General features: G+C 38.7%; 1 protein-coding gene across 4 annotated transcripts; it reads left to right on the top strand.

Moving 5' to 3' along the window:
- The first annotated feature begins 4,738 nt into the window (after positions 1–4,738).
- Positions 4,739–12,422, top strand: GNPDA2 (glucosamine-6-phosphate deaminase 2). Of its 4 annotated transcripts, none has more exons than XM_084204172.1 (7): positions 4,739–4,880; positions 6,299–6,466; positions 6,771–6,868; positions 7,325–7,507; positions 7,812–7,996; positions 8,090–8,264; positions 11,409–12,422. In XM_084204172.1, the coding sequence occupies exons 2-7, from the start codon at positions 6,339–6,341 to the stop codon at positions 11,465–11,467; spliced, it is 828 nt and encodes a 275-aa protein (XP_084060298.1). In that variant the 5' UTR covers positions 4,739–4,880; positions 6,299–6,338; the 3' UTR covers positions 11,468–12,422. The 4 variants fall into 4 exon arrangements, with proteins under 4 accessions (XP_084060298.1, XP_084060297.1, XP_084060295.1 ...); XM_084204171.1 differs by having other exon boundaries at positions 6,299–6,462; positions 6,767–6,868; positions 11,409–12,421; XM_084204169.1 differs by having other exon boundaries at positions 7,812–8,264.
- Positions 12,423–13,900: the final 1,478 nt, after the last annotated feature.

The raw sequence follows: 13,900 nt of genomic DNA, 5'->3' as shown, positions 1-13,900 counted from the left end.
ATTAGAATTTGCAGCCGTCCCATGGTTGGTGTCCCCCTCTATTGCAATCACAAATACACACATTGCCTTTCTGTACCAGACACAAAACACAGCTTTGTATTTCAGAGTACCACCCCCGCATACATCAAAAATGCTCCACACTGCAGGGGCACAGCCAACTACCAATCAGTGCACCCATACTTGTGATGCAGCTGACACATCAGTAAAAGGGAAAGCTCTGATGTGGAGCGAATGTAGCAGGAACACCTCTGCCTGCTTGTTCTGGCAGAGAGCCTCGTGGAGAAATAGCCTCGTACTTCAGCACACTGGAAAACAATCAGTATCAGATCTCTCTACATGGCAAAATGAAGCAGTACCAAGTAGCAAACCCCCACACTGAACCCCTACTCTCTGAAGAATGGAAGAGTTCACCAGCAAAAAGGTAACAGGGTGATGGCACAATAAATACTCTTCTCATCACCTCCACTGTTTACTCTCTAGTGACCAACTCTTACATTCAGAACTGAGTGACTGTTTTGGTACAGACTCCACCAGAATCTATGTAGGAAGCACCAACACATTGCAAGAACAAAACCAGAAAACAAAATCATAGGGCACGGATCTGTTACAGAGCAGAGCTTCACAAACTGACTCAAAGCCTTGCCTATGAAAATTAAGATGGTGCTAAATATTAGCTAGGTGCTTCATTTGTGAATATCTGCTGACACAGTCCTAGCATCACAGAGTCTCATGTTTTCTATTCCACTGGAAAATGGTTCCCCTGGACTGGTTGCATATAGCATAACCCAAAAGACATCACATGCCATGTACGCCTTAGCTGAAAGAAATGTAGTGAGATCTAACCAGTGAAGTTTGAAGAAAGCTGTGACAAGTACAGCAATGTAATGCACATGTGAAACTATCTTCAGTCTTTGTGAGAACTAAACAAAGCTGCCAAGTGGATTTGGTCCCCTCAGGCTTATGTCCAGAAGAGAAATGAAGTTAACAGAAATTCAGCCTGCTTTAAAAGCAGGAAAACAGCAGACTATTGACCCTGTGGCATTAAATGAAGTACCAGGGGTAACAACCACTGTCTTCACATTCCTCCAGAGTTCTGAAAATTAGGAAAAAAAAAAAATCTTCACTGCAGTTTTCCCCCTTCTTCCCAGGCAGTTACCACCCTCTAAAAGGTCTCAGCTGCTTCTCAGCAGGAGACTGTGGGATAAAATAAGGCCAACAAAATTCTCATGGATCAAGATAAAGGCAGCTTGATAAAAAAAGGCTTGGAAGGAAAGGCATGGAAGGAAATGAAAACACAAGATTTACTCTCTACTTCCCACCAGCAGGTGATGCCCAGCTATTTCCCAGGAAGGAGTGTGTGTACCAGCTGCTTTGGAAGACAAACATATTAATAACAAATTCCTGTCTCTCTCCTCCCCACACCCTTCCTTCTCCAGCCTTCTCTTAAATGTTGTATCTGAGTAGGTATCTTACGTTGTGGAATATCCTCTGGTCAGTGGGTCAGCTGTCCTGGCTGTGTCCCTCCCAAGATCTTGTCCACCTCAGCCTCCTGGCCAGGGGGAATGTTGGAGAGACAGCCTTGATGCTGTGGAGGGCTACTCAGCAGCAGACAAAACACTGGACTGTTACTGACACCCTTCTAGCTACCAGTGCAAAGCACAGCTCTGTGAGAAATGATATGGGGAAATTATCCCACTTCAGCCAGACTCAATAGAAGCGTTTAATTCAGCAAGGTAATAAGAGTGAGTCTTTTTTTTTTTTTAAGTATTTTCAGCAATTACTTGTTTCTTAATCCCTACATTTAATACCTTGGCAAGTATTTTCATTGCAACCTTTTTGTTTTGTTCTCAGAGTCTTTCCTACAGTCAACATCCATATGAGTAATTTTCCTTCACAGGTCCCAGCTTTGTGCAGGACCCTTTGCTCTTCCCACTAAATCAGAGGGAATCTGAAGGAACAGAACTATCTTGTTAAATGTCTGGGTTCACCTGAAATTGAGGTGGTCCTCCTCAGGTAAAACTCAGTGTAGTTTGGGAACTATTGAAGTACATCCAGTTTAAATTCATAGTTACTTAAACACAGGTTTTAAAAATGAGATCTGGAAATAGCAGATTTGTACAAATCAGATAACTAGGAGTAGTGTAAATCAATTAATACTTAAAAGAAGGGGCCATTTAGAAAATAAAATTTTAAAAAAATCACAGAAAGACTGTTTCCAAAAGCAAGAGATACAACTGTGAAACTCTGAAATCTCTAATTATGCTAATCAGTGAAACATAATAAGGAAGTAAGATTTTTTTTTAGCAGCATCTTAATTAGTAATCGTTAGCTACAACATTCACTGCATATAGAGTATTTTTCATCTGCTACTAATTAGAAAGGAAATTCTAAAGAATGACTTGGAAAATCATCCCCTAGGTATTAGCATACAAACAATGAGAGTAAGAATTGAATATGTTTAGAAAAGACAGGGAATTTTGTCTAATAGAATCAGTTGATAGTACTGTGGAGTTTGCTAAAAGGCAACAGACAAGCTGCTGTTCCAAATTTAGAGGCAGTAGGAAAAAGGACAACTTCCACTGAGTGTGGAACAGTACATCATACATTCTCAGACCCCCTGGAGAATATGAAACAAGGGGGAACCCATTATCTGAATTTTAAGAGGTTTTCTGTAGTGATGAAAAAAAAAAAAGAGAGCATTTTCAAGTTGTGGAAACTAACAGAGCTTTTGGGGGAGGGGTGTGATTTCAGGCTTGTATTACTACACACCTACACTACTAGGTGTGTAATAAAACCAAAGAAATGTGTTAACTAGTCTGCTGCATGCAGTAGTTAACCACTGAACTGTTACACGGAGTCCACAGAGGTAGGGAAAAAAACAGAATTGAAATCTAGAGGCAAAATTTATATTCTTACATAGAATCTGAAAATCACCTCCACTGCAAGTATGCTCAAACAATGAGAGCGGCAGAGGCTCTCTCAAGAGAGCATCACTCAAGAAATGGTGCAAAACATTATTCTTTAGGACCTGGTAAAATTTCTGAGATAAAGACTTTATCAGAAGAACATGCATTAATTAAAAGTGTTTATATTAGAAAGTTAAATTCAAATGAAAGGCCAGTTTTGAAACAAAAGCTATTTTTATTGGTTGCCTGCTAAGCCCCAGAGACCTCAGAAAGACATTTTTTCCCTCACAAGCTTGCAAACACACCTTTCATGCCCTTGGCAAAGTATTTCTCAATACTTTGAAAGATAAATACAATTTCTCTTTCTAAACCTTGCTAGACAGGCTCATGGAACCACAGAATATACTGAGTTGGAAGGGACCTCCAAAGATGGCTCTTAAATGAATGACCAACATGGGGATCAAACCCACATTAAAAGCTTGGCATTATTAGCATCATGCTCTAACAAACTGAGCTGAACTCAGTCTAGCAAAGGAAATGTATCATTATGCTCATGTATGAGCCCAGATTTTTATTTTTAATATACACTCCCCTTTATTAGCTTCTCTTGTTTTACACTTCAATCATGTTCTTCCTCAGACAATTATGCTCCTGCCCAGTAAACAAATTTATCCTGGTAACAAATTTATCCTATTATGGTAAGGCCTCAGTGAAGCCTGCAAGTATGTGCATACATATATATTCAGAATTATGTTGTTGCACACCCCCCTACTCCAGTTTCCCCACTTCAGTCTGAAGCACCACCCTTTCAGACTATTAGCCCATTCCACAGATCAAGATCTATTGCCCCACACCTGTTTAATTACAGCTTAGCTTGGGCTGTGGAATTACTTGATTGCTTTTAAAGCAAAAAGTGAACCACAAAACTGTTGGGGTTGGAAGGGACCTCTAGAGATCATCTGGTCCAACTGCCCTGCTGAGGCAAGGGTCACCTGGAGCAGGTGACACAGGAATGTGTCCAGGTGGGTTTTTCATCTCCAGAGACAGGAAACTCCATGACCTCCCTGGGCAGCCTGTTCCAGTGCTCTGCCACTCTCAACGTAAAGAAGTTCTTCATGTCAAGGTGGAACTTCTTGTTTTTGTTGATGCCCATTACTCCTTGTCCTATTGCTGGGCACCACCAAAAAGGGTCTGGCAGCATCCTCTGACACCTTTGAGATATTTATGTGCACTGGTGAGACCCCTCCCACTTTTCTCCTCTGCAGACTAAACAGGCCCAGCTCCTGCAGTCTCTCCTCAAGAGAGATGTTCCAGACTTCTCATCATCCTTGTGGTCTCTCACTGGCTCCTCTCCAGTAGCTCCTTGCCCAGCACTGCCCACAGCACCCGATGCGGCCTCACCAGGGCGGAGTGCTGGGCCAGGATCACGCTCCCGCCCCGCTGGCCACACTGTTCCCCCAGGAATGCACCCCCAGGACACCACTGCCTTTCCACAGGGGCACCGGCCTGAGATTCACCAAGACGTTGATGCTTCATCTCATTATTTTTTTCCAGTAACTACGCACGGCTTCTTTTGCAACTGCATCACACAAACATTTAGGCTACAGGGGAACTTCTTTCCTTTAACATCTCAATGTGTTCCGCAGCGGAAGGGCGGCAAGAGGAGCTCTCGAGCACAGCCGCGCTCCAGGCTGGAGCCCCCGGCAGCTCCCGGGTGCCTGGGCTGGGCCCGGCCGAGCACTGCCTCCCGCGCTCGGGCACAGGCCCGGAAATGCCCACGGGAAAAGGAGCCCATTTCCCGTCCCCGCCTGCCGCTTCCGGGTCGTGCGCCGGGTTCCGCTGGAGGCGGCGGGGCGGGAGCTGCGGGGCGGCCGGCGGTTCCCGTCCTCGTCCTCCTCCTCCCCGCCTCCTTCTCCTTCATCTCGTCCTCGTCCTCGTCCTGGTGCCGCTCGTGGCCGCCGCGGGCTGTCCCGGGTGAGCGGGGCCGGGCAGGGCGCGCCGCGGCCGGCCGTGCGGGTGCCCGCGGGCGGGGAAGGGGAGGCCGCGGGGGCCCGGGGCTGCTGTGCCGGCAGCGCTCCGGCTGCAGGTCTCTTCCTCTGCCAGCGTATCTTTTCCACCCCTCCTTCCCCACCATCACCAAACAAAACCAGAAGAAGTTTCCTTAGCCGAAAATTCGCGGCGGTTCTGCTGTTGTCCGTGGGTCCCTGCTCTTGAGAGCATCCCCGTGTTCCCTGCGTAAAATTGCTGGGATTTTATGAAACCGGCCTAAAGCCGCGCAGTCTGTTCCTGCGGGGATTTGTGTTAACTCTTGGGCGTGTGCGGATAGCGTTTCCTCGGCAAAGGTGAGTTTGACTTGTCACGGCTCAGCTGTCCAGGGAGGTGGAGCGGCACAGGCAGCACACGGTGATGATCACTTTCTTCCTTCTTTAGTGGGACAAACATGGTTAAGTACTTTAATTCATATTTGTTTTGAAATCAGCCACATATTTTGGGTCAGTTAAAAGTAGCGTGGTCTGTCACACTGGTGCCCTAGGCTTCTGGCACTGTGTTGTGTTCTGGCTAATGCCGAGCACACCAGACCACACGAGAGTAACACACCCCAAACTGGGGAAAGAGCCTCAGTCTTTCTGGAGCCATTACCGGACTCTGTTAAGCAGAAATTCACAGAAAAAAAAGTTTCACTTAAATGCAAGAGATGCCTGTATACTTCTAGCAACCAAGTTTGTTTTCTGGATGTTCATCTTAAAAGTTGATACAGTTGCACTCAAAGCCTTTTAAATTTCGGTTTAAATTTAAATTTCTGTTTAAATTTTCTGTGGCAAAGAAAAACATGTGACATTGTGAGTATTTTTTCCTGTGAACTGTAAACATTTTAATATCTCTAATGCTTTAACTTTTTTTTTGCAGATTAATAAACTTACTGGAGCATTGTTAGGAGCTTGAATGGGAGTGAAAGGAGCTTTAATTATTTAGTTCCAATTAAGTATTTTGATTTTAGAAACATGGGATTACTCTGGGTCTTGTTTTTGAAGTTGTAGGCATTCAGCTGATCATAAGAAACAGGAATTAATCTTGGTATTTAAGTATTTCCTCTTTTCTGATGGTAATGACGAAAATAGTGAATTTCAAAATGGCTTGTTCTCATCTTGTTTTAGCTTTTTCCTATTAATTGCTTTAAATTAGTCTGTGGACTTTAATAAATATTTTGACTGTAATAATTTGGATTCTGTAGCTTTTCTCTTTATTATCCAGCTTGAACTAGGCCTGCAAGACTGTGTTATGTTAATGCAAGTCATTGGTATGGAAGATGATTTTTTTATCTCCTCTGTAATCTAAGAGTTTTGCAATTACTCATGTGGTGCTTATTTTTAAAACTTCAACATTTTCTCCAGGTTTAAGTTTGTTTTATCATACAAGTTCTTCACTGCCATAATGAGGCTAGTAATTCTTGAAGATTATGATCAGGCTAGTGAATGGGCAGCCAAATACATCTGTAATCGCATTATCCAGTTCAAGCCAAGTCAAGGAAGATATTTCACCCTTGGTCTACCAACAGGCAAGTTTTCTTCCATGTCTTTGTAAATAACTAAGCCTGTACAATGTTTGTATCACTGGTAGCAGATACCATATTTAAAAGAACATAAGTATTTTTGGTAGTATTCTAACTTTTTAAAAAAATATTAATTTGATTTCTGTGAAAAGTTGTGATAGTTTGAGAAACTGATAAATACTAAATGAGAAAGCAGATTGTTTATGTATTGTATGTTGAAAATCATTGTAACAAAATTTGACTGTGAAGACATTTAAATACACTGAAAATGTGCAGATACACAGAACAGTAGAAAAACTTTATTTAACAGGAAGTACACCTTTGGGATGCTACAAAAAGCTGATAGAATATCACAAAAATGGAGATCTCTCTTTCAAATATGTAAAGACTTTCAACATGGATGAGTATGTAGGTAAGATGTGCTATTATTTGAGAACATACTGTACTGGGGTTTTTTTTCCATATAAAAACTATTAAATATTTTGTCAAAGTACCAAGTTAGTCTAGTATATTTGTATTCCTATATTAGACTGGTGTCCCAGCACTTTTCTGTTCCTTTACCTACAAAAGTGCAAAAATAAACACCGGGCTAAATCCAGTGTTTCACAGTACTTCTGTAGAAATTATGTTGTCATGTAATATTGGGACTGCTTTTCTGTTGAAGACTTTACACTCTGGGATAAAATGTATGTGGGGGGAATGTTACCTTGTACATGCCAACAGGAAACCTTGCTTCTCAATGTAGTTTCAAATCTTTATTTGAAAGATTTATTTGCCTTGCATGCCTTACATCTGTTGCATACAGACTAGAATTAAGACTGTTCGGTTAAATCTTGTCATGTGGTAATTTCCCTATAAATCATTTTAGGGCTTCCCAGAAATCATCCAGAGAGCTACCACTCCTATATGTGGAATAACTTCTTTAAGCATATTGACATAGATCCGAATAATGCTCATATCCTTGATGGGAATGCACCAGACTTACAGGCGGAGTGTGATGCATTTGAAAAGAAAATCGAAGAAGCAGGGGGGATTGATCTGTTTGTTGGAGGTACGAGGAAATGCTCTATGGTTATTTACAATTTAAGACGTACACCGATTCTTTAATCATTATTTTCATGACTTGACTAAAACCCAGATTTTTCAATTGTTGTGTAAGAAAGTTCTGTGACTAACAAAGAATGAGTATCAGTTCCAAAACAGAATGGTTGGTGTCCAAGTTTCTAATGACTTAAGTAAGTTTTTATTGAAAATGGGGAAGCAAAGGATGAGCCCTTTTTTATTAATTTACAATGTTTGAGGATATGTGTTGACTCTCAGGCCTGGAATGATTTATTTTTTTTAACTTTGAAAAGGCATTGGTCCTGATGGCCACATTGCATTCAATGAACCCGGATCAAGTTTGTCTTCAAGAACAAGATTAAAGACTTTAGCAATGGACACCATTTTGGCAAATGCTAAATACTTTGATGGAGACTTATCTAAAGTACCAACTATGGCGCTAACAGTTGGTGTGGGTACAGTGATGGATGCTAGAGAAGTAAGAACTCGTTTAGTTCTAGTTGCATGTGTGTTTTCAAGATTAGTTGGTATTGATACTGGGATTGAAAGTAAAGAGACCTTTGTTTTGCAGGTGATGATTCTTATAACAGGTGCACACAAAGCTTTTGCATTGTACAAAGCAATTGAAGAAGGAGTCAATCATATGTGGACAGTTTCTGCTTTCCAGCAACACCCTCGCACTATCTTTGTGTGTGATGAAGATGCTACTTTAGAACTAAGAGTTAAAACTGTGAAGTACTTTAAAGGTGAGCACTGAATCAGAGGTCACGTGTTTATGCAAAACTGACTGCTTTGAAATTATACTGATTTAAATCTGAGCCTTCCAACACTTTGCAGTCACTAATGTATAATGTTATGTAGTCAAAATATAAATATTAACTTATTTCTTGTGTTTGGAAAATTGCCAGGAGGCATAACTTGTGCTACCTACATTCCAGACAAATCTACTTGGGAAGAGTATTTCCTTTGCTTCCAGTTTAAAACAATAGTTTAGTAATCTTTAACTTTAAACAGCAGTAATCTGGTGTTTCAGAATACTGGTCTTAAGTTTACTGGAAAGTTTAGCTTAAAAAAATCTTAATACATTTATTAATCCTGATACATTTCCATGCTGCTTTTGCTATGTGCTGTAATGTGATGTCTAGTAAACTGCGATACAGACTTTGAAGCCACCTGAGAACATTTTTCATGTGCAATTAGCATAACAATCTATATTGCCTTTGAAAACATTGCACCCTTTTACTGTGTGTGTTTTTTGTATTTGTAGTAGGTATATTGGGGCAAACTTTAAGTCAGGATATTTTATAGTAATTGAGATTTCCAAGACTGAATTCTGTTTGACTGAGACAGTAGAAGCTGAGAAAAGTAGTTTTCTCCTGACTGTACTCGCACAGCACATGCAATTGTGTGACTCACTTGTTGTTCTCACTAGCATGGGTACCTGTAGTAGCTGAGGTATCAGAGATCAAGATTGTAATTTATTAAATTCTTTTTTAGAGCATTATATTACCAGTGCTCATATATGTATTGGATTGCAAAGTTTGGACATTTCCATATTTATCCTGATACCTCTTGTGGCCAGCTTGTTAATTTTGAATTTTTCAGTATGCTGTTCTCTGCTATGTATTTGTGGGGTAGGAGGGAGGGTTAGTCTTTTCTTGTATCACACTGCTAGATAGCACTTACTGTTGTTTTCAGAGATAAACTGCTCTAACTGCTTGGATAAACTTTAAACATTATCCTGTATTTTATATAAGCAGAGGCTTTGCTTGGGAAATACAAACCTAATGTAGATTCACTAAATATAAATTACACTGAACATTGCTTTAAAAAACATCAAGGGCTACAATTTATGAATGTGTGCTGTTGTGTCACTGTATTTAATTACCCTGTAATACACAGCAATAGAACTTTAAAAAAGATGGTTTACTTTAAAGTTAATTAATTTTACCTGCTCTCAAATCAGTGAGATTTTTTTCCCCTCGTAAGATGAGAGAAGTCACTGTGGGTCAAATTTGGAATTATTTCTGAAACTTGATCTTCAGGTTAGACTTCTTAGGGAAGCTAGGTAGTTCTTAATACTGCTATTTATGGTAGTGATTTATAGAGATTTTTCATCACTTAAAACTTTCAATATGAAACTGCTTTTTTGTTGTTGTTGTTTTATAATGAAGTACCACACTGGCTGGTAAATAGATTAACCTATTCAATTTTTTCTAATTTTCTGAAAACCTGTAATAGGCTAAAATCATCAAGTGTGCTTATGGTCCTACTTGCAACTTTCTTGAAGAATGAAACAGAAAATGAATTCTGAATTTACTGATTTAACTGCAGATAAGTTAGTTCAGGATAGTTTTTTCCATACTTACACATGCTCCTCTTAAAACTGTGTGCAGAAATCTGTTTATTCAAAGCATACTTGAATATCCAGTGGGACTTTCCTTTGAAATAATTGTGTTGGCATCTACCAAACCTGGTGCATTCCTTTAAAAAAACCTTTTGTTTCTCACTGTTTTTCCTGTAACACTTTCACTTGCTTCATTAAGTATGACAGAAGCTATACTTTGTAACCATTTTTCATGCATCTAGGAAGTGGGTAATTATTTCATTTCCCCTTTTTAGAAGAGAAAAATATTAGTAGGAAGTTAAATGTTTTAAAGCTCAAAACATATTTCTAGTTTACATAGTGTATGCAGCTTTTACTCTTTCGGGACAAACGACTTTTATGTCAAATGTATACTTAAGTTTTTGTCACCATTAAACTGAAAAAATATTACACTTGATCTAACATCTGTACTTTATATTAAATAATCACATAGTGATTAGTAATAGATGCTGCATAAGATGCCTTTTTTATGGTCACCTACAGTAATGACATTAGATTGTATAGTTAACTCAAAGTTCATGTTGCTGCAGTGACACCAAGGTTGCCACCAGCTGCATCATGTAGCAAAGGTACTTGAATATTCTTTGCCATAGATAATAAATATGCAGTAAGGTGAGATTTCTTTCATGGTTTTTAAGAAAATTATTTTTAGTGTTGCGTATTTTAATTTTAGAAGTTAAGTCTTTAGATCAATACCAAAATGGACTTCTACTTTGCGGATTGTGAACACTCATCATTACTGTTATTAGTCCTCAAGGTGAAATGAGGAAAAACCTGCTAGTCATCCAATGTCATACAAACTTAGATGTAGGTAACATTTTTACTAAGTTACAGCAAAGTTAAAAAGGAAGCATCTTTTTTATTAATTGCACTTCAGCATTTCTCAGAATTAAAGTAGTTGAAGAGGGGAAAAAATAACCCCCCTAATCATAGTTGTGGAGGACTTGTATATGACAAGAAAAAGCCCAGCTAGAACAGAAAACAGCTGAACTGCTGAAATTGAGTCTGCACTAAGAGTCTGGATAATTTAATTTGATTTTGCATGTCTAGGACCACAAGTACATCATTATTACAAAGACAGTATTACCACAGTGCTAGAATATTGCAAAAGAACTCAAGTTGTCTAAGTCTCACTATTGTGTGCCTCTGATTTTTATGGCAAATTGTGGTGTGAGGGAAGTACGTTGTTGTTACACAGTTTTTAATACACAAAAGATATATTTCGTTTATTTGAAAGTATTCCAGATGTAGTTTTTGGGTCTGTTATCAGGGAACTCTCTGGTCCCTGCTCAGCTGATACTGAATATGTCATAAGTATACAAGTGATACAGGAATATATCTGCTGTCCCTGACTCTGAATTACTTTAAATAGCCACTGTTGTTTTCTTCAATGAACTATTTAAAATGTAAACTTTAAAGCAAATTCCAAATAAAAATGTGGATAGAAGGACATGTTAACAAAGTATAACTAATGTAAAGCTGGCATTGTTGCTTTCCCCCCAAGGTTTAATGCATGTGCACAATAAGCTTGTGGACCCACTGTACAGTATGAAAGAAAACTGAAAGAAGACTGAAGAGGAACTCCATGTGGGTCAGCAGCAACAGTTTTAGGTAGCAGATAAGTTCACTGCTATGCAATATGCTGAAAACTGTTTAAAATGGGAAATCCTAGGTACTGTATTTTTAAAAAGGTCCAATATCTGTACATTCACATTCCATCTGTTTGCTGTGTTGTGCATTTTGCTTTAACATTTGGAGCTCTGCTGTTGGCTGGTACATCACTGAATGGAACAGAACAAACTTGGGAGAGACTGCACGCTATGTAGAGAGGGGAAAAGCAGAGCACTTCCTCTAGCACAGCAATGTATTGCATCTGCCTCATGTTATGGATGATGACACTTCATTTCCCAGAATTCTTAATTTTTGGCTTGGTTAGTGTAACTACATTTTGCATTTGTGTCTCTAGGCAGAATGGTTTTGGCCTTTGCTAATACTATGGACTTGTAATAGTTGTACAATTTCTACTATGAAATGTTCTGTTTACATATATCTAATGTACACTGAGCTTTTGCACTTGGTTGCCTTAAATTTGTCTTAAACAGTTTTTGGGCATCTCAAGTCCTGCTGTATATTTCAGGCAAATGAAGATACAAAAACAGTGCCTAAAAATGCACCAAATTCTTCCAAGTTACAACTTGCTCCATGGATAAAAATATTAAGCTTCTACAGTAGCACTTTTTCCTCTCATGTACTTCAAATTACTTTAGGATTTTTATATTTTTGGTAATCAAGCTTTATACATAAGGAAGAAATCTCAACGTTCCTTCCTGGAGGTACCTGGTCAATTATATAACTGATGTTACAATTAAATGCCTGAAGAGAGCTCAATTTACAGGACTATAACGTCTGCAAATGATCATTTAAAGCCAACTGTTAATCACTTTTTCATTGTATCGTTATAAACATTGAGCTGTTACAAGGAATGTTATTTCCTACTTTGAATATAAGTAAAACATAAATATAAATCTCTTAGTTTCAAAATTGTTTCATTTCTAATATAAATTATCATGAGTAAATAGTTCAGAATTTCAGGGAGTGATTAGGCACCAAAGGAGAAAGATAAGAGTTAACTGATGAAGACTTTCTTTGGGAAAGCCCTTGCTGAAAATACTCACTGCAAGAAAGTACAACTAAGTGTAACTTCAACAATTTAACTTTTCACCTAAATGACAGGCATGTATACTTTGTTATAAAATCACATTATCTCCCCAGGGATGTGGCAGGCTCACCTTTCATCGAGGTGACTTTTCTAGACTCACCTAGGCTCACCTTTCTCATAAATTGTCTTACAGGGTCCTTCCAAATCTAGACTGTTCTCTGATTCTGTGAAATTACAAAAGCATGGAAGAATCTGTCTATGGCAGTGTAGGAAGCCGGGCCTAGTGTTTCAATTCTCAACAGTACATTGAACATCTACATATTGAAAACAGGTTTTCAGCTTTAAGGCTCAGTTTATGGACATGTGTTTTTGAAGCACAATGCAACATTGAGGAGAAAGAAGTTGAAAAAACTTCTTTTTATAAGAATGCTGTTACAGGTAATGTATGACTCAAAATGCAGTGTTAGGTTTGCCATTAGCCTTTACAGCTAAGCAAGTTTATAAACAATTCTATTACAAAAAGCATGAAACTAAAAGTAGTAATGAATTTAGGTTTGTATTAAAGGAATTTAATCAGGTTTCATCTTGATGATCATTATCCTTCATGTGCGAAAATGGAGAATTCTATTGAAACAATATTCTTGTTCTTTATTCCAACACACCTTTCAGTCATGTGCCTTGCTTGGCACCCTTACTCACTAAAGTCCTCTGTGTTCTCAAGATGTTCCAGATCACAGAATTAGTATACTTCTCCCTTTTTAACTACTCCACCTTCTGTGAAACACAGGCCAGTTTAAATACTGGTACAGCAGAACCTGTCTGTCCTTGAGTGGGTCTGGGACTGTTATCGCCTCTTTTAATGCACAGTTTTGGTTGTTCTCCAGCTTTGTTTCTCTTGTTACAATATTTTTTAAAAATTTGAGTGCTATGTTATGTAATTTTTTAAGTACTACCACACTGTTTCCATTATTTCATTCCTTAAGATACTTCCAATCATTTTATGAAATATCATTTCTTCAGGAGAGTACCTTCCAAACTTGTCCACTACTAAGAGCAAGTCAACCCTTTAAGTTGCATAAGATTTAACCTGTTACTCTGCAGTAATGGAAAAGCAAGCATTTTCAAGTTCAGGAGTTCTTAAAAGTAAATTCTAAGCCTAGCACATCAAGGTTACAATTTTTTTTTTTTCTTAGTTTAAGGTATTTCCAAAGGAAAGGGGGAAACAAAAAAGTAACTAGATAAAATCAGGTGCATTTGTGTCAAAAACTAATGCTTCATGTACTTTACAGGTACTGACCAGTTCATTTAAAGTTCTTGTTCTGAAAACTGATATATGT

This window comes from Fringilla coelebs (genome assembly GCF_963513975.1).
Source record: "Fringilla coelebs genome assembly, chromosome: 4".
In the NCBI taxonomy this organism is placed as follows: Eukaryota; Metazoa; Chordata; class Aves; order Passeriformes; family Fringillidae; genus Fringilla; species Fringilla coelebs.
This window is presented reverse-complemented; position numbering and strand designations above follow the sequence as displayed.

What these genes read in the sequence shown, in the direction of transcription:
- GNPDA2 (XM_084204169.1), top strand. Translation starts at nt 6,339, where the DNA reads ATGAGGCTAGTAATTCTTGAAGATTATGATCAGGCTAGTGAATGGGCA. An exon ending in GATTGATCTGTTTGTTGGAG is followed by an intron (nt 7,508 to 7,811) that starts GTACGAGGAAAT and finishes AACTTTGAAAAG; the next exon opens with GCATTGGTCCTGATGGCCAC. An exon ending in AACTGTGAAGTACTTTAAAG is followed by an intron (nt 8,265 to 11,408) that starts GTGAGCACTGAA and finishes TTTCCCCCCAAG; the next exon opens with GTTTAATGCATGTGCACAAT.